This window comes from Scyliorhinus canicula, chromosome 25 (assembly GCF_902713615.1).
Source record: "Scyliorhinus canicula chromosome 25, sScyCan1.1, whole genome shotgun sequence".
Taxonomy (NCBI): Eukaryota; Metazoa; Chordata; class Chondrichthyes; order Carcharhiniformes; family Scyliorhinidae; genus Scyliorhinus; species Scyliorhinus canicula.
In genome coordinates this window covers 18,936,986-18,964,763 of record NC_052170.1, presented here as the reverse complement: position 1 = coordinate 18,964,763, position 27,778 = coordinate 18,936,986, and the positions used below count along the sequence as shown (strand labels likewise).

General features: G+C 51.8%; 1 protein-coding gene across 8 annotated transcripts in view; it reads right to left on the bottom strand.

The window, feature by feature from the left end:
• The window catches only part of LOC119957125 (adhesion G protein-coupled receptor L1-like), a 645,488-nt gene that overhangs the window by 16,412 nt on the left and 601,298 nt on the right, over positions 1 to 27,778 (bottom strand). For 4 of the 8 annotated variants that reach the window (XM_038784852.1, XM_038784850.1, XM_038784857.1 and 1 more), the window contains 2 exons: positions 7,887 to 7,913; positions 4,941 to 5,109 (listed from right to left, as the gene is read on the bottom strand). In XM_038784852.1, the coding sequence (XP_038640780.1) occupies positions 4,941 to 5,109; positions 7,887 to 7,913 (196 nt within the window). The remainder of the gene's footprint in view (positions 1 to 4,940; positions 5,110 to 7,886; positions 7,914 to 27,778) is intronic. The other 4 variants (XM_038784851.1, XM_038784855.1, XM_038784856.1 and 1 more) reach the window with 1 other exon arrangement.

The window sequence follows — 27,778 nt, the reverse complement described above, 5'->3', positions numbered from 1 at the left end:
ATCGGCTATCGCCTGGTTTACAGGCTTGCCTCCAGGTTATAATTATACAACAAGGTTCGTGACCAGCAATAGGAAATAGGAAGAGGGCCATTCAGCCCATCGGGTCTGCACCGACCCACCGAAAGAGCACCCTACCTGGGCCCACACCTCCACCCAATCCACGTAACCCCACCTAACCTACACTTCCCTGGACACTAAGGGGCAATTTAGCATGGCCCAGTCCATCTGAACCGGCACGTCTTTGGACTGTGGGAGGAAATGCCGGAGCACCCGGAAGAAACCCATGCAGACACGGGGGGGGGGGAACGTGCAGACGGCACACCGACAGTCACCTGAGGCTGGAATTGAACCCGGGACCCTGGAGCTGTGAGGCAGCAGCGCTAACCACGGCGCCACCATAAACAGTGAGACTTATGTGTCAGAAGCTTATCATTTGTTTCATTCGCCTAAGGCAACCGATCTTGAATATGGGAACAGGAGTAGGTCATTGGGCCCCTCCAGCCCCCTCTCTTACTTACCTCGCTCCTGGTAGATCTTCTACCTCAAGACCATCTTCCTGCTCTATCCCTCAATGTCACCGGTATCTAGAATTCTATCGGCCTCCGCTTTGGACATGCTCACTGTTTGAGCTTGCGCAACCCTTAGGGGTGCAGGGTTCCAAAGATTCAACTTTGAGTCAAGGAATTCCTCCTCCTCATAGTCCTAAATGGCCTGCCCCTTAATGTGAGGATGGGGTGGCTCTGGACCCCTCAAATCAGGGGGAAAATCGTTCCTGCAGCCACGTTGTGGAGCCCTGTAAGGATTTTGTCGGCTGGTGATTAACAGAAAGCTGCCTGTGATAGACTACGACCTTAGTACCATCTGCTACTGAGGATGGTGCCAGCAGTTTGCACGACACGTTCCCAGATTGCCGATGCCTGGATCAAACGCGACCAAATGGCGTTCCAATGGATTTCAGTGGGTAAAACCCTTTCATTCCCCTCCATTGTTACAGAATCCCAGTGGATCAAACCCTTTCATTCACACCTCTTCCCTAAATTTACTCTTTCATGGGATACGGGCATCTTTGGCTAGATCAGCATAAGTTGCTCATCCCTGATTGCCCCAGAGATTTGCACATTGGCTCACAGCTCTTTCCGTTTGCACACTCGTGGTGCGGGTGAACAGGCATTTATTGGCCGTGCAGCTCAATACTGGAGCTGCACTTTCCCTTGTGAGAAAGCAAACTTGCAGCCGCATACAGAAAGGGGGCACAGAAATTGGATTTAAGGGATACTGAGGCGAGGTTGGTCATTTATACCGATGAACCGTTGGTCATTGCGGGAATCACCATAACCGTTAAAGGAAAATAAAGCGAGCTGTAGCCAAAATTGATGTCAGTTCATGTGCGCAGCCGAGATATTTCAGAGTCTGCCCAGTCCCTTAAGCGGAGGTGGAGATCGAGCTCAGCCGGCCTGAAGGATTGGATCATCCGGCCTGTGCGTTTCACATATTGGGCGACGCTCATGGATCCTGTGCTAAAGCAGGACAAGACAGTCTGGTTATGCGGACGGTGAATAAGGCTTCTCCTTGGACCATTACCCGATGCCCCGCATTGAAGACCTTAATGCTGAATTGGCCGGCGGACTCTCGTGCACCAAACTCGATATGAGTCGTGCATATTTACAGCTCAAATTAGACTCGGCTTCTCGAAAATACATAACAATAAACATGCATTTAGGCCTGTATGAAAACACCCAGCTACCCTCGGTGTGTCGTCGGCATTTGCCATAGTCCAGAGGTGATGGAGGACATTCTGCGTGGACCTTGCCGAATACGAGCTCCTCCGTCAGGGGAGCAGGGAAATCTAAACCATGTATGATTCTCCCTTGTACAAGTCGGCCTGTTTTGGTACCATTGCGAGAGAGCCAGCTGGGATGTTTAGTGTATTGTAAATAATAGTTCATCGTAATAAAACTTTATTACATTTAAACTACTTGGTGTGAACTCCTTTGCGGTCTACAAAAGAAACCAATCGTAGGGCAAGTTTGGCTTGGTGAGGCAGCCAATCACAGTGCTAGTACGTCCGGTTGAGGCAGCCAATCACAGTGCTAGTACGTCTGGTTGAGACAGCCAATTACAGTACTCGCATGCCTGGTTGAGGCAGCCAATCACAGTGCTAATACGTCCGGTTGAGGCAGCCAATCACAGTGCTAATACGTCCGGTTGAGGCAGCCAATCACAGTGCTGGTACGTCTGGTTGAGGCAGCCAATCACAGTGCTAATACGTCTGGTTGAGGCAGCCAATCACAGGGCTATTACGTCTGATTGCTGCAGCCAATCTGGTTGGTTTAGGGGCTGGTTTAGCACACTGGGCTAAATCGCTGGCTTTTAAAGCAGACCAAGGCAGGCCAGCAGCACGGTTCAATTCCCGTACCAGCCTCCCCGTACAGGCGCCGGAATGTGGCGACTAGGGGCTTTTCACAGTAACTTCATTGAAGCCTCTCGTGACAATAAGCGATTTTCATTTCATTTTATTTCAATCACAGTGCCAGTATGCCTGGTTGAGACAGCCAATCAAAGTGTTCATACGCCTGGTTGGGGCAGCCAATCACAGTGCTAGAATGCCTGGTTGAGGCAACTAATCACAGTGCTAGTACACCTGATTGAGGCAGCCAATCACAGTGCTAGTAAAACTGGTTGAGACAGCCAATCATAGTGCTCGTACACCTGGTTGAGCCAGCCAATCACAGTGCTCGTACGCCTGGTTGAGGCAGCCAATCACAGTGCTGGTCCATCTGGTTGAGGCAACCAATCACAGTGCTCGTACACCTGGTTGAGGCAGCCAATCACAGTACTATTTGACCTCATTGGTACAGCCAATCACAGTGCTAGTATGCGTGTTTGCAGCCGCCCATCACGTTCATGGACTTGCTTGAAGCAGCCTATCACAAGCAGCCTCTTGTGCCTGGGGCATGTCGAGGGAGCCAATGCCTGGGGAGACTGGGAATTGAACCTGGATTCCTTAGTGTCCTGGGAGGGGTGAGAAAATGGGATATGCTAATGTATGACATGGAGATGATGATGTACCATTGACACTAGTCATTCATGCGCCAGAGTCTCTCTCTCTCTTGCGAGAGAGAGGTTGGAATCATGCCTGAGAGTTCTGTGCCTACTCTGTAACCTGATTAACAGGGCTGCTCAGGAAGACATGCTCAGCAGATGCCAGAGTATGTCCACAATCTGCCTGAGCAACATAGCTCACGCCTGGAGTCCAAGACAGACAGAAACCCAGAACATGATAACGTTCAGAGTCTACAATTAATCTAATTCTGCCACAATGCTGTGCTGTGAGTACAGTGGGCAGTAAAGCTGACCTTTGCGAAAGCCATGGGCACAAGAAGAGAGGAACATTTAGCTCCTCAAGCCTGCCCCACTATTGTTTTTTATTCGTTCATGAGATGTGGGCGTGGCTGGCTGGGCCTGAGGGCCCGGAGTCACATGTAGGCCAGACCGGGTAAGGCCGGCCGATTCCCTTCTCCCCGGGACAGGAGTGAACCAGATGGGTTTTTACGACAGTCGACAATGGTTTTCATGGTCATCGTTAGACGTTTAACGAGATCGCGGCCGTGGTTAACCAAAATCGATCGATCTCAGATTTAAGGGTTAGAATTCATCTAGCATCAGTTGCAATTTACTGGAGACAGTGTCAAACTTCGACCGCTCCTTGCGCGTCGAAGGCCCAGCACAATTTAGGCCAAAATCCTGCACCTGCCCCCGTCAAGCTCCCCAGTTGAAAAAGGAAGCTCCCCACCACCTTCTCAAGGGCAATAAGGGATGGGCAATAAGGGATGGGCAATAAGGGATGGGCAATAAGGGATGGGTAATAAGGGATGGGCAATAAGGGATGGGCAATAAGGGATGGGCAATAAGGGATGGGCAATAATTGCTGGCCTCTCCAGTGATGCCCACATCCCATAAATGAATAAAAACTTTCCGATTTCCGGGCCTTTGTGATCTAGAGGTACCCCTTCCCCCTCCCCCAGAAACTCCCATGCAAGGGCTGCACAGGAGTTGCCCGGGAAGTTCAAACTATCGATGGGTAATTACCCTGCGCTTGGGCCCATTTTATACTCCGATTTAATCACAGACCTGTGGTGGTTCTGACTCTCTTAGCGAAATAGTTACCCAGGGAAAGTTAGATGGATTAAAGCCACTTCTAACTGCTGAATAATTATACCAATGATCTCCCTTGGATCTCCCAATGAAACCTCAACTAACGCCCCAACCACTGACTAATAATAATAAACTTTATTACTGTCACAAGTAGGCTTACATTAACACTGCAGTGAGGTTACTGTGAAAAGCCTCTAGTCGCCACACTCCGGCCCCTGTTCGGATACACAGAGGAAGAATTCCGAATGTCCAATTCACCTAACAAGCACGTCTTTCGGGGCTTGACTATCCCCAAACACCTCCTGCCCCGACATTCCCTCCCCCTTACTGACCACCCAACTTCCTACCTTCTCCCTGGCTTTTCAAAGTGGCTGGGGCCTTTACGTTTACCTGCTTTATGGCAGCGTTTCCCCAGTGCTGCTGCCTCAGACGGAGAGGATTCCTCGTGTAGCTGGGCCGCACATTTCCCAGCAGGCCTGAGTTGAAAGGTCAGACGGGGGAATGTGAAGCTCCCGTCCAAGGTGACGAGGAAGGGGAGCGGATTGGCAATCCGACCGTGATTGCTGCTCCTCCGAAGCTTTGGCCCAAAGTGTTTCCGAACGATCCCCACTGGAAAGTTCTGTCGCCAATTTACACTGTTCCCCCTCGTCCCCGATTTCCCAGCCAGCAGAAATGGTTTCTCTCTCCGCCCCCTTGCCTGTTCCCGAGAAAATCACGCCACAGCCCTCAAAATCCCAGGGAACCATCCGGGAGATTAAATTCAAAGTCTTTACGGGGAGCCTTACTTTCTTCTGGAGAGCGCAGTGAAAAATGAAGATGAACATTCCTTGGAAGGCGTTGAATGTCGTGAAGAGGTAGGCCATCACCATGGATTCTTCGTTGATAAACATCAGGCCAAATGCCCAGGTAAGACCCAGCAGGAAAAGGAGAGCGATGGCGCCCAATGCCCAGGACCTAAGAGACAGCACATAGAAGATTCAGTTAGTCTTCGCATACAGAGTAACAAGAGGATTTTCGTAAGCGGGGAGGGAAAGGCGATCTCGTAACGTTGGAGTGATTTCAAGAGAAGGAGGTTATAATTTCAGCAAACAGAGGTACTCGCCTGTAAAATGTTATCATTCATTAGGCTGCTTAATCCCAAAAGGCACAGGGACTGGGGAGACTAACACCACAATCGCCTTTGCAAACACAACTGGTACTCAAATTGATTTGGTCGAATGGGATACAGTACAGCAGCAGATCCCCAACTGAATATTTAGGTGGAAGAGCAAGTTGGCCTTATTCCTGATTTTAATCCTCCCTGGCTGCGATCAGTTTGATTGGTACCTGCTTGATTGGCACCCCTTGCACAAACGTTCACTCTCTCCACCACCGACGCACAGTGGCAGCCGTCTGTACCATCTACAAGATGCACTGCAGCAACTCACCAAGGCTTCTTCGGAGCACCTTCCAAACCCACAACCTCTACCATCCAGAAGGACAAGAGCAGCAGACACCTGGAAGCCACCTGGAGGTTCCCCTCCCAGTCGCTCACCATCCTGACTTGGAAATGTATCGCCGTTCCGTCACTGGGTGAAAATCCTGGAACTCCCGCCCTAACAGCACAGTGGGTGTGCCTACACACGGACTGCAGCGGATCAAGAAATCAGCTCACCACCACCTTCTCAAGGGGCAATTAGGGACGGGCAATAAATGCTGGTCTAGCCAGCGAGGCCCTCATTCCGTAAATGAATATAAAAAATAAACTCCTCGTACACTTCCAGAGGCTAAGGAAAGACTTGGGCGAGGGAAGCCGGATTCTACGAACCTGGAGGAGCAGTCACATGTGAACCGACAGCCGAGTGGATGTGGGAGTGACCTCTGTGGGGAGCAGGGAGTAAATGACGTTGCCCAGGGCTCGAGAGGACAGTCATGTCCTCCGTTGCAGAGTCGGACACTCACCCTGGGGTGGGTCGTTTGTAATCGCACCATCCAGCGTGCTCCAGATAGTTTCTGAAACAGGTGACCTGGTCATTGTCAGGTTGCGGTGTGTGGAATCATGCTGTGCACAAAATGGCCGCCATGTTTTCTACATTTCAAAAAGTGAATTCAAGTACTTCTCTGTCCAGGTCCCGAGGTCAAGAAAGGTGCTAACAGAAATATATTTCTGCCTTTATTTTGTTTTAAGTTTGGAGTTTAGATGATAGAGCCGCAATGTTAATTGAACTCAGCGTAGATAACTGTGAACCTCAAGGAGGGTAAATTTGCTTAACTTTACAAGGCTGTTTCCCAATGTTGATAGACCTACCTCTACATGGGTGGACAACTCAAGCTCACAACACACCTGACCTCACCAGTCCTACTGTCCCGGGAACAGAAGGCAATGGACAGGGTAACTTTGCGCCATGTGTGGAGGAGGAATCTGTAAATTGTTGACCTTTTTCTATATATAATCATGCAACAGAATCCGATTTTAGAATCTGAACTGTGCCCCTTTAGATTCCAAAGACATTAGAGAGTCCGAGAATCTTCCGTGGCCCACCAAGAGTGACAGGTGGAACAGGGAAAAGGGAAGGGAGAGCAGATAGACAGGCAGCCATCCTGATCCCTGCTACCCAGAGATATCCCTGTTTGTTCGGCACCAACTGTACTGAACCCATTGCTTCGAATCACTGACAATCGCGATAAGGTGCTGATCGGCTGACGGTGGATGTGTGGCCTGTCGTGTTATCATGGTTGTGTTGTAATGCACCGACTGACCACTAGGAGTCTCACTAATATATAAGTGAATGTTAGTGTCAGCTGACCTCAGACTGGCTGGAGGAAGATGAAGAGAGAGGTTGCTTTGCATGATTTTACTGTTTTTCAACTGTTGTTTATAGTTTACCCACAGGTAAAGTTAATAAATCGTTTATAACTTTAGCTACAAGTGTTCTTGTAGTAAATCTGGCCATCCGACAAGAACATTACATGGCCCTGCCACGGCTGGGCTGAAGAATGTCAGGAAAACAACTGCACCCCTCATCAACCATCTTGACGTTAGCACCCGCAAAAAGGTTGTTTCCCATCTGTTAACCTTTGACATTTTGTGTAACGGGTTGATCCTATCGGCAGTGATATTTGGAGTGGGAAGGGGGTGGGGGGGAACTTGGAGTCTCACACTTCACAGGAGACCATTTGGCCCATCATGCCTGTGGCTATCCCTTGAAAGAGCTCCCACTCCCCACCTCCCCTGCCCTTTCCCCAGAGCCCATTGATCAAAATCCGTCTACCCCCAGGCAGCATGTTCCAGGTCGTAACAACTTACCTATTCCTTCCCCCTATATAATCTGCTCACTCGTCTCCTCTGGTTACTGACCTTCCTATAAATGGAAACAGGTTCCCCAACCCCCACCCTATCCTATCAAGCCTTTATAATTTTGACCAGCTCTATGTAATCGCCCCTCAATGTCCGCTTCTCAAATGAGAATAATTGCTGCCTCTTTATGTTACTGAAGCCCCTCATCTTTGGTGTCTAATAGGGTAAATGTTCTCTGCACCCTTTCCCAGGCCCTTGGCATCTTTTCTAATGCGTGATGCCCAGAATTGGACACAATACTCCAGCTGATGTATTTTTTGTGCTTTCTGATTCTTGGCCAACAGTGACTGACACACCTGCGAGGAAACGGGGTGTGATGATTAGCACCGCGTGAAGGGATTGTAGCGGAGAGGATTGGCTGCACTAGGGTTGACATTGTAACACTAGAGCTTACTTGAGAAACGGTTTGTTGTCCTCATATCTACAGAAGCAAAGAAAAGAGGTTCCGTTAGCATACGCACCAGTGGCGGGCGATCACATCAACACTTTTACAATGGCTCTGTGTAACCCAAGTCCCAGCAGTCTGCACCCAAAACCAGGGAGCTGCTCAATGGCCAACCCCAGCCTTAAACATCTGGCCATCTCTCTGATAGATGTTCCCGTGTGACGTAGTTGGCAGGAGACTCAGAAAGATGAAGCTCCCTGCGCCGTTGTACATTATGCATGTCTACTCCTGGAGAAAGGGATGAAACTCGGACTCACAGCTGGCAATGGGGGTGGGTGGGGGGTGTGGGGTGGGTGGGGGATCAGGTGAGATGACACTCCCATGTGCTCCTGCCTACCCACAACAACAGTGGAACACATATCCGATAGGGCAGGCTGTGCTGCTGTTGGATTCAAGAAAAATTACAGCCCAGAGGCAGGCCATTCGGCCCAACTGCTCCATGCTGGAGATGTTGCTCCACTCGAAGCCAAATCCCAACCTACTTCATCTCATCCCGTCAGCATCTTCATCCTTTCCCTTCTCCGTCGTGTGTTTATCAGACTTCCCTGAAAAGGTATCTACGCTATTCACCGCAATACTCCTTGCAGTAACTAGTGTCACATTCTGAGTCCCTCTGGGGGAAGATGCTTCTCCTGATGTCCATGTTAGGTTTTCTTAGGTTCCTGATGCTAGTTCAGTTTATCACCTTCAAATAGAAATGGCCTGAGAAGCACTATTGTCAGGTCCTCTATCAGGTCACCCCACACCGCTCCCAATTTACCCTCCTCAACACATTCTGGTGAAGTTGTTGCATGTGGGATTCAGCGTCCAGGACTGGTGCTTACACAGTCTCTGGGTTACAAAGACTAACGGCTACGCAGCCCACCGGGGTCTTAATGGGCTCAGAATCATAGAATCCTAAAACGCAGAGGGAGGCCATTCAGCCCTTTGTGCCAGTTTCAGCTCTTTGAGAGCGTTGTCCAGTCAGATCCATGACGACCCTCTTTCCCCATGTATCCAATTCAAGCATGTATTAAATTCCCTTTTGAAAGCTCCTTCTGGTGGCGATTTTGCACCCTGGGCAGCCGTTAGCGGGATTGGCGTCGCAGGCGTAAGATATCATGAGGGTCGGGAAGTTTTAACCCTCTGCTGATCGGGCGGCCATCTTTGAAGGGCAGACTCTCAAACAGTGAGAAAATTCCACCCATCGAATCTGCTTCCATCGCCCTTTCAAACAACGCCTTCCAGCTCATAATAACTCGCTGTGATTATTTTGCCAATTATGTTAATTCTACTGATGCCAGCAGAAGCAATTTATCCTCAATGATTCTCACAAAAACTTTCACCTCTATCACACTCCCTCCTTAATCTCTGAAACTAAACAATGCCGCCTTCTCCAAACCCTCCACGACACTGAAGTCCCTGTATCTATACAAGGCTCCGACACCCTTCCAAAGCACAGAATAGCCACGATACTCTAGTGAGGGGGTAACCAGTGAATTATAAAGGTAAGATTCAATAAGGTAAAGGAGACATAGATTGGGTAGTATGTCCCTTGGAGGATTATACACTCTCCTTGGATTCACATACACCCTCAGTGTGGTTTGTGAGATGTTCCGCATTCCTGGGCCATTGTTTGCTGTCACACAAGAGGGTAGGTCAGCACAGACCCTTCCAAGGATACGCGGCCGCCTGCTTTTCAACAAAATCTAATTTAATCCACCACAACCATGCTTGGGGACGGGGTGGGTTTGAGGATTGAATCATCGCACTGATTTTTTTACTTCTGGGTTCACATCCGGTCCAGAGAGACCTTAAGAGGATTGAAGCACGGAATTCGGAGCAGTGCCCACCCAAGACATCCAAGTTATAGGTGGATAAGAAATGTTACAAAGACACAGGAGGAAGGTTGATGTCTGAAATTAGGGTTAGCGGATGCTAGGACAGTGTAGAGGGAGCTTTACTGTTTCTAGCCCTGTGCTGTACCTGTCCTGGGAGTATTTGATGGGGACAGTGTAGAGGGAGCTTTACTCTGTATCTAACCCCGTGCTGTACCTGTCCTGGGAGTGTTTGATGGGGACAGTGTAGAGGGAGCTTTACTCTGTATCTAACCCTGTGCTGTATCTGTCCTGGGAGTGTTTGATGGGGACAGTGTAGAGGGAGCTTTACTCTGTATCTAACCCCGTGCTGTAGCTGTCCTGGGAGTGTTTGATGGGGACAGTATAGAGGGAGCTTTACTCTGTATCTAACCCCGTGCTGTACCTGTCCTGGGAGTATTTGATGGGGACAGTGCAGGGGGAGTTTTACTCTGTATCTAACCTCGTGCTGTACCTGTCCTGGGAGTGTTTGATGGGGACAGTGCAGAGGTAGCTTTACTCTGTATCTAACCCTGTGCTGTGCCTGTCCTGGGAGTGTTTGATGGGGACAGTGAAGAGGGAGCTTTACTCTGTATCTAACCCCGTGCTGTACCTGTCCTGTGAATGTTTGATGGGGACAGTGCAGAGGGAGATTTACTCTGTATCTAACCCCGTGCTGTACCTGTCCTGTGAATGTTTGATGGGGACAGTGCAGAGGGAGCTTTACTCTGTATCTAACCCCGTGCTGTACCTGTCCTGGAAGTGTTTGATGGGGACAGTGTAGATGAAGCTTTACTCTGTACCTCACCCCTTTCTGTGCCTCTCCTAGGAGTGTTTGATGGGGACAGTGTAGAGGGAGCTTTCCTCTGTATCTAACCCTGTGCTAAACCTGTCCTGGGAGTGTTTGATGGCGACAGTGTAGAGGGAGCTTTACTCTGTATCTAACCCTGTGCTGTACCTATCCTGGGAGTGTCTGATGGGACAGTGCAGAGGGAGCTTTACTCTGTATTTAACCTTGTGCTGTGCCTGTCCCGGGAGTGTTTGATGGGGACAGTGTAGAGGGAGCTTTACTCTGGATCTAACCCCGTGCTGTTCCTGTCCTGGGAATGTTGATGGGGACAGTGTAGAGGGAGCTTTACTCTGTATCTAACCCCGTGCTGTACCTGTCCTGGGAGTGTTTGATGGGGACAGTGTAGGGGAGCTTTACTCTGTATCTAACCCCGTGCTGTTCCTGTCTAGGGAATGTTGATGGGGACAGTGTAGAGGGAGCTTTACTCTGTATCTAACCCCGTACTGTTACTGTCCTGGGAGTGTTTGATGGGGACAGTGTAGAGGGAGCTTTACTTTGTTTCTAAACCCATGCTGTAGCTGTCCTGGGAGTGTTTGATGGGGACAGTGTAGAGGGAGCTTTACTCTGTATGTAACCCTGTGCTGTACCTGTCCTGGGAGTGTTTGATGGGGACAGTGTAGAGGGAGCTTCATTCTGTATCTAACCCTGTGCTCTTCCTGTCCTGGGAGTGTTTGATGTGGACAGTGTAGAGGGAGCTTTACTCTGTATCTAACCCCATGCTGTACCTGTCCTGGGAGTGTTTGATGGGGTCAGTGTAGAGGGAGCTTTACTCTGTATCTAACCCCGTGCTGTACCTGTCCTGGGAGTGTTTGATGGGGACAGTGTAGAGGGAGCTTTACTCTGTATCTAACCCCGTGCTGTACCTGTCCTGGGAGTGTTTGATGGCGACAGTGTGGAGAGAGCTTTACTATGCATCGTCCTCACTGTCAACAGGGGTGGTACCAGGGGATTGGAGAATGGCAAATGTCGTGCCTCTGTTCAAAAGAGGGAATAGGGATAACCCTGGGAACTACAGGCCAGTTAGTCTTACTTCGGTGCCAGGCAAAGTAATGGAAGGGTACTGAGGGATAGGATTTCTGAGCATCTGGAAAAACACTGCTTGATTAGGGATAGTCAGCACGGATTTGTGAGGGGTAGGTCTTGCCTCACAAGTCTTATTGAATTCTTTGAGGAGGTGACCAAGCATGTGGATGAAGGTAAAGCAGTGGATGTAGTGTACATGGATTTTAGTAAGGCATTTGATAAGGTTCCCCATGGTAGGCTTCTGCAGAAAGTAAGGAGGCATGGGATAGTGGGACATTTGGCCAGTTGGATAACGAACTGGCTAACCAATAGAAGTCAGAGAGTGGTGGTTGATGGCAAATATTCAGCCTGGAGCCCAGTTACCAGTGGCGTACCGCAGGGATCAGTTCTGGGTCCTCTGCTGTTTGTGATTTTCATTAATGACTTGGATGAGGGAGTTGAAGGGTGGGTCAGTAAATTTGCAGACGATGCGAAGATTGGTGGAGTTGTGGATAGTGAGGAGGGCTGTTGTCGGCTGCAAAGAGACATAGATCGGATGCAGAGCTGGGCTGAGAAGTGGCAGATGGAGTTTCACCCTGAAAAGTGTGAGGTTGTCCATTTTGGAAGGACAAATATGAATGCGGAATACAGGGTTAACGGTAGGGTTCTTGGCAATGTGGAGGAGCAGAGAGATCATGGGGTCTCTGTTCATAGATCTTTGAAAGTTGCCACTCAAGTGGATAGAGCTGTGAAGAAGGCCTATGGTGTGCTAGCGTTCATTAGCAGAAGGATTGAATTTAAGAGTCGTGAGGTGATGATGCAGCTGAACAAAACCTTGGTAAGGCCACATTTGGAGTACTGTGTGCAGTTCTGGTCACCTCATTTTACGAAGGATGTGGAAGCTTTGGAAAAGGTGCAAAGGAGATTTACCAGGATGTTGCCTGGAATGGAGAGAAGGTCTTTCGAGGAAAGGTTGAGGGTGTTAGGCCTTTTCTCATTAGAATGGAGAAGGATGAGGGGCGACTTGATAGAGGTTTATAAGATGATCAGGGGAATAGATAGAGTAGACAGTCAGAGACTTTTTCCTCGGGTGGAACAAACCATTACAAGGAGACATAAATTTAAGGTGAATGGTGGAAGATATAGGGGGGATGTCAGAGGTAGGTTCTTTACCCAGAGAGTAGTGGGGGCATGGAATGCACTGCCTGTGGAAGTAGTTGAATCGGAAACATTAGGGACCTTCAAGCGGCTATTGGATAGGTACATGGATTATGGTAGAATAATGGTGTACATTAATTTGTTCTTAAGGGCAGCGCGGTAGCATTGTGGATAGCACAATTACTTCACAGCTCCAGGGTCCCAGGTTCGATTCTGGCATGGGTCACTGTCTGTGCGGAGTCTGCACATTCTCCCCGTGTGTGCGTGGGTTTCCTCCGGGTGCTCCGGTTTCCTCCCACAGTCCAAAGATGTGCAGGTTAGGTAGATTGGCCATGATAAATTGCCCTTCGTGTCCAAAATTGCCCTTAGTGTGGGGTGGGGTTACTGGGTTATGGGGATAGGGTGGAGGCTTTGACCTCGGGTAGGGTGCTCTTTCCAAGAGCCGGTGCAGACTCGATGGGCCGAGTGGCCTCCTTCTGCACTGTAAATTCTAGGAAAATCTATGATTAATCTAGGACAAAGGTTCGGCACAACATCGTGGGCCGAAGGCATGTTCTGTGCTGTATTTTTCTATGTTCTCTGCATCTAACCCCGTGCAGTATCTGCCCTGGGAGTGTTTGATGGGGACAGTGTAGAGGGAACTTTACTCTGTATCTAACCCCGTGCTGTACCTGTCCTGGGAGAGTTTGATGGGGACAGTGTAGAGGGAGCTTTATTCCATATCTAACACCGTGCTGTACCTGTCCTGGGAGTGTTTGATGGGAACAGTGTAGAGGGAGCTTTACTCTGTATCTAACCCCGTGCTGTACCTGTCCTGGGAGTGTTTGATGGGGACAGTGTGGAGGGAGCTTCACTCTGTATCAAGCCCTGTGCTGTGCCTGTCCTGGGAGTGTTTGATGGGGACAGAGTAGAGGGATCTTTACTCTGTATCTAACCCATTGCTCTGCCTGTCCTCGAATTGTTTGATGGGAACAGTGTAGAGGGAACTTTACTATGCATCTAACCCCATGCTGTACCTGTCCTGGGAGTGTTTGATGGGGACAGTGTAGATGGAGCATTACTCTGTATCTAACCTCGTGCTGTATCTGGCTTGGGAGTGTTTGATGTGGACAGTGTAGAGGGAGCTTCACTCTGTATCTAACCCTGTGCTCTTCCTGTCCTGGGAGTGTTTGATGTGGACAGTGTAGAGGGAGCTTTACTCTGTATCAAACCCCGTGCTGTACCTGTCCTGGGAGTGTTTGATGGGATCAGTGTAGAGGGAGCTTTACTCTGTATCTGACCCCATTCTGTACCTGTCCTGGGAGTGTTCGATAGGGACAGTGTAAAGGGAGATTTATTCTATATCTAACTCCGTACTGTATCTGTTCTGGGAGTGTTTGATGGGGACAGTGTAGAGGGAGCTTTACTCTGTATCTAACCCATGCTGTACCTGTCCAGGGAGTGTTTGATGGGGACAGTGTAGAGGGAGCTTTACTCTGTATCTAACCCCGTGCTGTACCTGTCCTGGGAGTGTTTGATGGGGACAGTGTAGAGGGAGCTTTACTCTGTTTCTAACCCCGTGCTGTACCTGTCCTGGGAGTGTTTGATGGGGACAGTGTAGAGGGAGCTTTACTCTGTATCTAACCCCGTGCTGTACCTGTCCTGGGAGTGTTTGATGGGAACAGTGTACAGAGAGCTTTACTCTGTATCTAACCCCGTGCTGTATCTGTTCTGGGAGTGTTTGATGAGGACAGTGTAGAGGGAGCTTTACTCTGTATCTAACCCCGTGCTGTGCCTGTCCTGGGAGTGTTTAATTTTAACACTGACTGCAAAAACTAGAAATTTTTCTTTATTCAACACATTACTTACTGAAAGAAGTAAATTAAAAAAACATATGTTCTTTTTTAAATAAAAGAAAGTTCAACAATTGAAGATCAAAATTAAAATTTCCCTCTTGTCGTTAGCAATTTTTTTTTTGTTAAAATCCTAAATGATGTTCAACTGGAAAAACAAATTCATCAGAACAGTTCCCGTACAAAGAGGGCTATGTTGTGGCATTGTTTAAGGTGCATGGTTGATCGTGTGGTTTAATGACGCGTCGGTGTTCAATCATAAATAAGCACAGAAGGTTCTGGAAAAACTTGGCAGGTCTGGCAGCATCTGTGAAGAGAGAAACCGAGTTAACATTTCGAGTCTGTGTGACTCATTCCCCGAGTTCTCCAGCTAAATCTGCCTGACCTAAGCATAGAGAACCATAGAATCCCGACAGTGCGGAAAGAGGCCATTCTGCCCATCGAGACTGCACCGTCCCCTCCGAAAGAGCACCCTGCCCAGACCCACTCCCTGCCCTACCCTATAATCCTACCTAACCTGGACAAAAAGGGATAATTGATCCGATCTGCCTAACCTGCACACCTTTGGACTGTGGGAGGAAACCGGAGCACCCGGAGGAAACCCACGCAGACACGGGTAGACGTGCAGAGTTCACACAGACAGTGACCCATGACCGGAATTAAACCCGTGTCCCTGGCGCTGTGAGGTAGTAGTGCTGACCACTGTGCCACCGTGCTGCCCAAACATTGCCGCCCAAACATTGCCTTCGGCCAATGGAAATGAGGAGGTGAGCAGTTTAAAAAAAGTTGACCTCTGCTGTTAATGCCCTCTTGCCAATCCACTGTATAATTTATATCCCCACCACCCATGGTAACGTGCTTAAGCCGGGATTGATCCTGAAACAGGAAAGGTTGAGCGGAGTTTTCATAGAGATGTTTAAAATTACTCGGAGCTTTGATGGAATCCAGTGGCGGAGTCGGGTAACCAGTAGGCAATGATTTACGGATAATTGACAGAAGAGGCACATGGGGAAGTGAGGGGAAAGGTTTTTCTAACGCTGTTAGAGTTAGGCTGGTCTGGAAATCATTGTGCCGAAAGGGCAGTGGAAGCAGACTTAATAACAACTTTCAAAGAAGAATTGGATGAATACGGTACTGGAAAAGGACTCCAAATTCATGGATGTGAGGCTACAGCCAGAGCACGGGGACTCACTGGGGAGCTCCTTCAGGCAATGGCCTCCTCTGGCTCTGGGGCATTCTCAGCCGTTTCCCGCAGTCGAAAGAGGCTAAGGCCCATTGGGTTACACAGACACATTCAGCACAGATAACAGAGCGATATCATTTATAAACAGCAGCGATCGCAATGGAGTGAAATGTTAAAATTTGCAATGCAGCAACACATCAGGCATCAGTGCCGACTCACTCCACAAGCATGTGAGCCGCTCAAACCTGGGGCTTCTTCACCAGTGCACGCTCTTTAAGGCTTTTTCAAGAAGAATTTCACATTTCCCTTTCCAATTTATTTTCTGTCACAAACTGACTAAATTTTCATACTTTCCTGGGAGAAAGAAGGACCTCTTTTATACCCCACATTCTCCAGGCCTCACAGAAACACACACACACAGACGCCTACACACACACACACACTCACAGATGCCTGCACGCACACAGACACGCACATGTGCACAGACGCCGACACACATACAAACACGCAGACGGCTGCACACACACACACACACACACACATGCCTGCACGCGCACAGATGCCTGCACACACACACACACACACACACACACACACACGTAAACACAGACATCTGCACACACACACATGCACACACAGACGCCTGCACACACCCACATACAGATGCCTGCAGACACACACACACGTACACACACATGCACACCAACACATAGATGCCTGCACACACACGTACACACAGACGTTTGCACACACACACGCCTACACACACCCACCCAGATGCCTTCACACACATGTAGACAGACACCTGCACACACACACACACACACGCGCCTGCACAAACACAACCCCCCCCCCACACATGGACGCCTACACACACACACAGATGCATTCACACACACGGACGCTTACACACACACACATACACACAGACGCCTGCACACACACATGCACAGACAGGCACCTGCACACACACACACATGCACAGACAGACACCTGCAAACACACACACACACACATGCACAGACAGACACCTGCATACACACACAAACACATGCACAGACAGACACCTGCACACACACACAGACAGACACATGCACAGACAGACACCTGCACAGACAGACACCTGCACACACACACACACATGCACAGACAGACACCTGCATACACACACACACATGCACAGACAGACACCTGCATACACACACACACACATGCACAGACAGACACCTGCAAACACACACATGCAGACAGACACCTGCATACACACACACACACATGCACAGACACCTGCACAGACAGACACCTGCACAGACAGACACCTGCACACACACACACACACATGCACAGACAGACACATGCACAGACAGACACCTGCACACGCACATGCACAGACAGACACCTGCACACACGCACACACAGACACCTGCACACACACACACACACATGCACAGACAGGCACCTGCACACGCACATGCACAGACAGGCACCTGCACACGCACATGCACAGACAGACACCTGCACACACGCACACGCACACACAGACACCTGCACACACATATGCACACGCCTAATCAGTGGATTATTTCTAACAGAATGCTCACCTCCACTATTCAGGAATTGCCTCCGATGGATATTGTTGTTGAATGGGACTCTGGATGTCAGAGTGTGGCTTAGTTGGAGGGGTGTGCGATATCCTGGTAGTTTTTAAAAATGATTTTTGATGGGATGTGGGCGTTGCTGGCTGTACCAGCGTATGTTACTCATCCCTAATTGCCCTTGAACTGAGCGGCTTGCTCGGCCGTTTCCGAGGGGCAGTTATGAGTCAACCACATTGCTGTGGGTCTGGAGTCACTTAGGTTCCTTCGGCAGCACCTTCCAAACCCATGACCGCTACCATGTAGAAGGACAAGGGCAGCAGATACCTGGGAACCCCACCACCTGGAGGCTCCCCTCCAAGTCACTCACCACCCCGACTTGGAAATACATCGGCCGTTTCCTTCACTGTCACTGGGGCAAAATCCTGGAACTCCCTCCCTAACAGCACTGTGGGTGTACCTACACCACATGGACTGCAGCGGGTTCAAGATGGCGGCTCGCCACCACCTTCTCAAGGGCAACTAGGAATGGGCAATAAATGCCGGCCTAGCCAGCGACGCCCACATCCCGTAAATTAATGAAACAGAATGTAGGCCAGATCAGGTAAGAACGGCAGATTTCCTTCTATAAAGGACATGAATGGGCTTTTGGAACAATCAATGATAATTTTATAGTCACCATGGCGGAGACTCACGCACTCACTCACATAATACTCACTCACTCACTCATCAACACACACACACACACACCACACACCGCACATAGTGGTGTAGTGGTATGGTCGCTAGAATAGTAATCCAATGACCCAGGGTAATGCTCTGGGGACCTAGGTTCAAATCCCGCCACGGCAGATGGCGGAATTAGAATTCAATAAAAAAAATACGGAATTACATAAGAACTAGGAGCAGGAGTAGGCCATCTGGCCCCTCGAGCCTGCTCCGCCATTCAATGAGATCATGGCTGATCTTTTGTGGACTCAGCTCCACTTTCCGGCCCGAACACCATAACCCTTAATCCCTTTATTCTTCAAAAAACTATCTATCTTTGTCTTAAAAACATTTAATGAAGGAGCCTCAACTGCTTCACTGGGCAAGGAATTCCATAAAGTCTAATGAAGGGGCCGCAGCTGTTCACCATATATATTAATGATCTGGATGAAGGGACTGGGGGCATTCTAGCGAAGTTTGCCGATGATACGAAGTTAGGTGGTCAGGCAGGTAGTGCTGAGGAAGTGGGGAGGCTGCAGAAGGATCTAGACAGTTTGGGAGAGTGGTGCAGGAAATGGCTGATGCAATTCAACGTGAGAAAATGTGAGGTCTTGCACTTTGGAAAAAAGAATCCAAGCATAGACTACTTTCTAAACGGTGAGAAAATTCATAATGCCAAAGTACAAAGGGATCTGGGAGTGCTAGTCGAGGATTCCCTAAAGATAAACATGCAGGTTGAATCCATGATTAAGAAAGCGAATGCAATGTTGTCATTTATCTCAAGAGGGTTGGAATATAAAAGCAGCGATGTGCTACTGAGCCGTTATAAGGCTCTGGTTAGGCCCCATTTGGAGTACTGTGTCCAGTTTTGGGCCCCACATCTCAGGAAGGACATACTGGCACTGGAGCGTGTCCAGCGGAGATTCACACGGATGATCCCTGGAATGGCGGGTCTAACATATGAGGAACGGCTGAGGATCCTGGGATTGTATTCATTGGAGTTTAGAAGGTTAAGGGGAGATCTAATAGAAACTTACAAGATAATACATGGCTTAGAAAGGGTGGACGCAAAGAAACTGTTTCCGTTAGGCGAGGAGACGAGGACCCGTGGGCACAGCCTTAGAATTAGAGGGGGTAAATTCAGAACAGAAATGCGGAGACATTTCTTCAGCCAGAGAGTGGTGGGCCTGTGGAATTCATTGCCGCGGAGTGCAGTGGAGGCCGGGACGCTAAATGGCTTCAAGGCAGAGATAGATAAATTCTTGATGTCGCGAGGAATTAAGGGCTACGGGGAGAATGCTGGTAGGTGGAGTTGAAATGCCCATCAGCCATGATTGAATGGCGGAGTTGACTCGATGGGCCGAATGGCCTTACTTCCACTCCTGTGTCTTATGGTCTTATGATGACCATGCCGATTGTCATAAAAACAATCCCCATCTGGTTCACTAATGTCCTTTAGGGAAGGAAATCTGCCGGCCTTACCCGGTCTGGCCTACATGTTACCCTTAAATGCCCTCAGGGGTGGACAATGAAGCGGCGCCCACATCCCAGAAACTAATAATGGAAAAAAGAACAGACACTAATTCGCTCACTCACACACACACACCAGCTCCCAACTCTCAGTCTTCACTCTATCTCTGACACAGTTTCCCAATAGGATCAAGGATTGCCTGCTGGTCATTGCGTAGTCGCGATCGGATTCAGCCATTTAGCGTCCATAACCAATCGTGGCTGGATAATGGACAATTATCCTGGATTAAGGTCAAAGGGCACAGGTGAACCATTCTGTCAGTCACGTCACCGTGCTGGGGACAAACATTCCTGGGATGTTGACAACCAGCTCCAGGAAATTGGGACCACGGGGGGGGGGGAATAATAGATTGGCTTAACCTTGCTACCAACCCGGAAGATGCCCCCCCCCTCCCCTCCCAAAGGGGTGGCCAAGACTTTATCTACCCCTGACAGCCAAAGGGGCAGGTGGGGGAACTTGGCCAGTGCCTCAGCACTGCCAGGGAAGTCATCCATCCATCTCAAACCGCTGAACCCTGAGTTCTTGACATGACGTCAGCAAATACGGGGCGGGGGGGGGAGGTTAAGGCAGGCGGCACAGTTTCGTGTCAAGGGAATCTAGATTAAACACACGAGGGAGAAAGGAATAGAATGCTGATTAAGAGAGAGCTACGAGGGGGGGGGGGGGGGGGGGGGGGGGGGGGGGGGGGGGGGGAGCTCAAACTCTGGTTGGGTTGAATAATCGGTTTCCTGGGTCCCGCTGAGTTCTGTATAATTCTATCAATTTCATCAAAGACTCTGCTAAAAAGCCTTAAGGAACCAAGACAGCCCCAGATACTTAGCAAGCATGAAGAAAAAGGCAGCCCAGCATGGTTGTGACAATTGAGGCTCATGTGCAACACATCCATTAGATTCGAGAGTTCAGCATCAGCTCCAAATGCTTCATGTTTGTCACTTTGCTCCATCCATTTTTCTTGATAGACCACTTTATGCCTTTTACCTCCAGCTTAGCCCACACACGAAGGGGAAACCACATCAAATCCCACAGATTATTTGGGGCGTTGGATAAGGATCCAAGGCGAATGGCGTTGGAGTACATGATCGGATTGAATGACGGAACAGGGTCTGAATGTCCTGCCCTCCTGTACCTACGATGCTCTTAGCCGAAGCTGCTTTCACACCAGGGTTACTGCTGATCCTGGTGTGAGGGTCACAGCGGTTAGCACAGTTGCTTCACAGCTCCAGGGTCCCAGGTTCAACTCCCGGCTTGGCCAGTATCTGTGCGGAGTCTGCACGTTCTCCCCGTGTCTGCGTGGGTTTCCTCCGGGTGCTCCGGTTTCCTCCCACAGTCCAGAGATGTGCAGGTGAGGTGGACTGGCCATGCTAAATTGCCCTTAGTGTCCAAATATAAAGGTTTAGCTGGGGTTACAGGGATAGGGTGGAGGTGTGGGCTTGGGTAGGCTGCTCTCTCCAAGGCCCGGTGCAGGCTCGATGGGCTGAATGGCCTCCTTCTCCACTGTACATTCTATGAAACTGGCCGGATTCGCTGAAGGCAATAGCCCAGGGGTTTGTGGCACCGTCCGATCTATTCTGAGGTAGTGGGCCAGGATTTTGGTGCCAAAAGAACCTGACTTTAATTATCTGCATGACAATTCTCCACATCTTCAACCTGGTTTGGGTTTCTAATTTGTTTGTTCGACTGCTCCTGTGGCGTAGTCCAGTGTCCCGAGGTGCCAATGCAGGCTAGTGGAGCACAATGTTGACGTGCAGAGAGAGAGAGAGAGAGATGGAGAAGCAGAGAGGGTAGGGAGAGAAATCTGGGCCTAGTCAGCTGAAGGCACTCACCCTAATCGTCAAGTGAAGGGAAAGGAGGATCCACTAGAAAGCAAGCTCCTGGGAATGGCAAGCTCTCTTGAGGGTTGTAGGAGCTTACAGAGACAGGGACAAGGCCCAAGGAGGGACTTTAAACACAAGGGCGGGAGTTTTAAGGGTATTTTAATGGTCAGTATTTTTCAGGTATTGGGGGACCAGCACAAGAGAGTGAGCTAACAGCGTGCAAGACGTGGTGGTCAAGGGATGAGGCTACAGGCGGCAAGGTTTTGGGCAAGCCTAGGATTTGAAGGCTGGTTGGATTGCCAACTGTGATTAATTCTATTGCTGGAGCATCAAATTCGGGGCAGGGGTAGGCCATTCGGCCCCTTGACCCTTTCATCCCATGAAGTGCCTCACCGTCCAGCCATGAGTCAGCCATCTTTGTGACGCATGGCCTTCCTGAGCCAATGGGAAAGCAGAAAAAGACTCATTACCCAATTGGGTGATGCTGGACAGTCGGCGCCAAACGGCCTTCCCCCCTACCCCCGGCCCCTCCCCCACACCATTTTCAATACTTTTATGACTGGCGACGAGAAAGGTTGAAAGAAAAATGAGAGAAAAAAAAAATATTTTTAAATGCCCCGATGGCTTTCTTCTCCGGGGTCGCACACAGCGGAGTCCTGGAGCTTGATCTTCAATGCCTGGAGACTCCGGGCCACTTGTAGAGGGTTTGGTAACTTTAAGGATTGGTGCATATGACAGGAAAATGGGAGGTGCAAAGATTGAACAGTTTGGGCCTAAACGCTCTCGAGTTCGGAAGAATGGGGGGAGGAAAAATTGAGGTGAAAGGTATGGATAAAGTGGACGTGGAGCGGATGCTTCCTCTGCTGGAGCATTCTGGAACGAGAGGTCACGGTCTTAGAATAAGAGGCAGCAAACTTAAAACAGATTTGAGGAGAAACCACTTCTCCCAAAGGGATGTGAATCCGTGAATTTAAGGAGGGGCTCGGCAGGTTTCTAAATCGGTAACGGGGTTGGAGGGTTACGGTGAACGGGCAGGACGGTGGAGTTGAGGTCGGGGATGGGATCAGCCGCGATCACGTGAAGGGAGTTGAGGCGGATTTGCTCCCGCCCCGAGGTCACGTGTTCGAGGGGGGGGGGGAGATGCTCCGGCTGATTTCGCAACCCGGCTCTTGGTCTGTAACATTGTAGGCAGCAGATGAGGAACGTATCAGCCAATGGCGGAACAGACTCGATGGGCCGAATGGCCTAATTCTGCTCCTGTATCGTATGAATTTGTGAGAGTAAAGATGAAAAGATAGCGAGGCGGTGACGGGGATGGGGGTCGGATCTTGTCAATGGGCCAATGTTTGTGAGGGAGGGGAGTGAAGTAACCCGATTTTGGGGGTGGAGTGGACATGTAGCTGCGAACCAGGTTCCACTTGCAGCTGGATGGAGATTGGTGCTGCCGGCTCCTCGGAACCTCAGAAACGACGGCGGACCATTGACTTTGGCGGGCAGGAAACGTGCTTCAGAGGGAGGCCTGTAAAATTCTGCCCCTTGGGGGCTTATCCAAGTCTGGGTTGGAAGCAGTGTGGGCAGTATAGATAGCAGAGGGCTAAACCTCGATGCTCCAAACCCTCGAACGTGCCCTTGCGCGACTTTCTACGCTCTGTGCTGTGTGAATGAATCACGACGCTGGGTTGGTCGACCTGTGTTGCGGAGCACTCCTTGCACACTACCCTTGTGGAGGAAGTCCTTGTTTAGAAATTCTTATCCCACCCAACTTATCAACAGGCCAGGTTTTGGTGTGGTATGCCGATCGGCGGAGAAGGTTCCTGCGAGTGGCTGGGCAGAGTCAGGACCCCTTATTAATGACTTACTGTCGAAAGCAAGGGTCATGAAGCATGTGGTTAGTTAATGACCTGGTGCCCAGGAATCATTAACTTCTCCTCAGCCAGCCAGCGTTTGCACATATACCTTGCAATGGAATCCCTGACAACACAAAGCTCAGGCAGCATCGCGTTACTAACAGGAGGATCTGTTTACTGGAAACAATCCCCCCCCCCCCCCCCCCCCCCCCCGCAGGATATGTCAGAAATAGATTCACACACATATCTGGATCCAGGTTCTGGGCATGCAGGGTTCTGGGCTGGGCCTGGGTGTCACTGGGTTTCGTGTCTGGGTGCCATGTTTGAAACCATTGGGTCACATGTTCCGTGTTATTGCGGCCTTGTGCAATGCGCCGCTAGGTCACACGTTTGAGCACTGGGCCACACCTTTGGTGTCATTTGATCATCCATTCGATGTCACTGGGCCACGTGTGAGGCACCATTGGGTCACATGATTGACGCCACTGGCCTGTGTCCAGGAGTCGCTGGGTCATGTGATAGGTATGAATGGGTCACCTGTTCGGTGTCACTCAGTCATGTGATGAGGCATCAATGGGTCACCTGTTTGGTGTCATGGGTCATGTGTCAAGGTGTCACTGGGTCACGTGATGGGGCATGAATGGGTCACCTGTTTGGTGTCATGGGTCATGTGTCAAGGTGTCACTGGGTCACGTGATAGGGCATTAATGGGTCACCTGTTCAGTGTCACTGGGTCTTGTGTCAAGGTGTCACTGGGTCATGTGATGGGGCATGAATGGGTCACCTGTTCAGTGTCACTGGGTCATGTGTAAAGGTGTCACTGGGTCATGTGATGGGGCATCAATGGGTCACCTGTTCAGTGTCACTGGGTCATGTGATGGGGCATCAACGGGTTAGCTGTTCAGTGTCACTGGCTGCCGTTAGCCCATCTTTTCAGGGAATCCAGTCCATGGCTAGGTTTGAAGACGTTATGGTGAGAGTCGGTGTGAACAGGTCGCCCATGAAGGAACATTCTGTTCGTTAATGGTGACCTTCGACCTGGATCCAGGTTGGTGCAGTAACGGATGCTCCGGCAGATGGAGTAGGAGGAGGACAAGCTTGGAACTGCTTGGTTTTCTTACCCTGGCAAATCCATACTATAGTAGCCATCACATATGGGGTAACTAGCAAGCATGAAAATTAACAGGAAGGGGAAAGGGGGAAAGAGAGAGAGAGAGAGAGAGAGAGACAAAGAAGCACGAAAAGGTTAACTCACTCTGAACATGCAGCATGCAGCAGCTTAGACAGGAATTTGTTTATCAACATCCTCCCATCTCATTACTCCAGACTTCAATCAGAAAATTCCATTTAAACTCAAACCATGGGGCCACTTTTAGGCAGTACTGAAAAAAAATGGACAACACAAAGGTCTGCAGTTAGGGAGAGTATGTAGGCCAAAGAGAGAGAGCGTAGGGCCCAGGGAGAGAGTGTGTGGGGGCCCAGGGAGAGAGAGTGTGGGGCCCAGGGAGAGGGAGTGAGGGGCCCAGGCAGAGAGAGTGTGGGGGCCCAGGGAGAGAGAGTGTGGGGCCCAGGGAAAGAGAGTGTGGGGGCCCAGGGACAGAGAGTGTGGGGCCCAGGGAGAGGGAGTGAGGGGCCCAGGCAGAGAGAGTGTGGGGGCCCAGGGAGAGAGAGTGTGGGGCCCAGGGAGAGAGAGTGTGGGGCCAAGGGAGAGAGAGTGTGGGGCCAAGGGAGAGAGAGTGTGGGGCCCAGGGAGAGGGAGTGAGGGGCCCAGGGAGAGAGTGTGGGGCCAGGGAGAGAGAGTGTGGGGCCCAGGGAGAGAGAGTGTGGGGCCCAGGGAGAGAGAGTGTGGGGCCCAGGGAGAGGGAGTGAGGGGCCCAGGCAGAGAGAGTGTGGGGGCCAGGGAGAGGGAGTGTGGGGCCCAGGGAGAGAGAGTGTGGGGGCCCAGGGAGAGAGAGTGTGGGGCCCAGGCAGAGAGAGTGTGGGGCCCAGGGAGAGAGAGTGTGGGGGCCCAGGGAGAGAGAGTGTGGGGCCCAGGGAGAGAGAGTGTGGGGCCCAGGGAGAGAGTGTGGGGGCCCAGGGAGAGAGAGTGTGGGGCCAGGGAGAGGGAGCGTAGGGCCCAGGGAGAGAGAGTGTGGGGCCCAGGGAGAGAGAGTGTGGGGCCCTGGGAGAGAGAGTGTAGGGGCCCAGGGAGAGAGAGTGTGGGGGCCCAGGGAGAGGGAGTGAGGGGCCCAGGCAGACAGAGTGTGGGGGCCCAGGGAGAGAGAGTGTGGGGCCCAGGGAGAGAGAGTGTGGGGCCCAGGCAGAGAGAGTGTGGGGGCCCAGGGAGAGAGTGTGGGGGCCCAGGGAGAGAGAGAGTGGGGTCCAGGGAGAGAGAGCGTGGGGCCCAGGGAGAGAGAGTGTGGGGGCCCAGGGAGAGAGAGTGTGGGGCCCAGGGAGAGAGAGTGTGGGGACCAGGGAAAGAGAGTGTGGGGGCCCAGGGAGAGAGAGTGTGGGGCCCAGGGAGAGGGAGTGAGGGGCCCAGGCAGAGAGAGTGTGGGGGCCCAGGGAGAGAGAGTGTGGGGGCCCAGGGAGAGAGGGTGTGGGGCCAAGGGAGAGAGAGTGTGGGGCCCAGGGAGAGGGAGTGAGGGGCCCAGGCAGAGAGAGTGTGGGGCCCAGGGAGAGGGAGTGAGGGGCCCAGGGAGAGAGAGTGTGGGGGCCCAGGGAGAGAGAGTGTGGGGCCCAGGAAGAGGGAGTGAGGGGCCCAGGGAGAGAGTGTGGGGCCAGGGAGAGAGAGTGTGGGGCCCAGGGAGAGAGAGTGTGGGGCCCAGGGAGAGAGAGTGTGGGGCCCAGGGAGAGGGAGTGAGGGGCCCAGGCAGAGAGAGTGTGGGGGCCAGGGAGAGGGAGTGAGGGGCCCAGGCAGAGAGTGTGGGGGCCCAGGGAGAGGGAGTGAGGGGCCCAGGCAGAGAGAGTGTGGGGGCCAGGGAGAGGGAGTGAGGGGCCTAGGGAGAGAGAGTGTGGGGCCCAGGGAGAGAGTGTGGGGCCCAGGGAGAGAGTGTGGCGGCCCAGGGAGAGGGAGTGAGGGGCCTAGGGAGAGAGAGTGAGGGGCCCAGGCAGAGAGTGTGGGGGCCCAGGGAGAGGGAGTGAGGGGCCCAGGCAGAGAGAGTGTGGGGGCCAGGGAGAGGGAGTGAGGGGCCTAGGGAGAGAGAGTGTGGGGCCCAGGGAGAGAGTGTGGGGCCCAGGGAGAGAGTGTGGCGGCCCAGGGAGAGGGAGTGAGGGGCCCAGGGAGAGAGAGTGTGGGGCCCAGGGAGAGGGAGTGAGGGGCCCAGGCAGAGAGAGTGTGGGGGCCCAGGGAGAGAGAGTGTGGGGCCCAGGGAGAGAGAGTGTGGGGCCCAGGGAGAGAGAGTGTGGGGCCCAGGGAGAGAGAGTGTGGGGCCCAGGGAGAGAGAGTGTGGGGCCCAGGGAGAGAGAGTGTGGGGCCCAGGGAGAGAGAGTGTGGGGCCCAGGGAGAGAGAGTGTGGGGCCCAGGGAGAGAGAGTGTGGGACCCAGGGAGAGAGTGTGTGGGGCCCAGGGAGAGGGAGTGAGGGGCCCAGGCAGAGAGAGTGTGGGGCCCAGGGAGAGGGAGTGAGGGGCCCAGGGAGAGAGTGTGGGGCCAGGGAGAGAGAGTGTGGGGCCCAGGGAGAGAGAGTGTGGGGCCCAGGGAGAGAGAGTGTGGGGCCCAGGGAGAGGGAGTGAGGGGCCAGGCAGAGAGAGTGTGGGGGCCAGGGAGAGGGAGTGAGGGGCCCAGGCAGAGAGAGTGTGGGGGCCCAGGGAGAGGGAGTGAGGGGCCCAGGCAGAGAGAGTGTGGGGGCCAGGGAGAGGGAGTGAGGGGCCTAGGGAGAGAGAGTGTGGGGCCCAGGGAGAGAGTGTGGGGCCCAGGGAGAGAGTGTGGCGTCCCAGGGAGAGGGAGTGAGGGGCCTAGGGAGAGAGAGTGTAGGGCCCAGGGAGAGAGAGTGAGGGGCCCAGGGAGAGGGAGTGTGGGGGCCCAGGGAGAGAGAGTGTGGGGCCCAGGGAGAGGGAGTGTGGGGGCCCAGGGAGAGAGAGTGTAGGGCCCAGGGAGAGAGAGTGTGGGGCCCAGGGAGAGAGAGAGTGGGGCCCAGGGAGAGAGAGTGTGGGGGCCAGGGAGAGAGAGTGTGGGGCCCAGGGAGAGAGAGTGTGGGGCCTAGGGAGAGAGAGTGTGGGGCCCAGGGAGAGACAGTGTGGGGGCCCAGGGAAAGAGAGTGTGGGGCCCAGGGAGAGAGTGTGGGGCCCAGGGAGAGAGTGTGTGGGGCCCAGGGAGAGAGAGTGTGGGGCCCAGGGAGAGAGTGTGTGGGGCCCAGGGAGAGAGAGTGTGGGGCCCAGGGAGAGAGAGTGTGGGGCCCAGGGAGAGAGAGTGTGGGGCCAGGGAGAGAGAGTGGGGCCTAGGGAGAGAGCGTGTGGGGGCCCAGGGAGAGAGAGTGTGGGGGCCGGGGAGAGAGAGTGTGGGGCCCA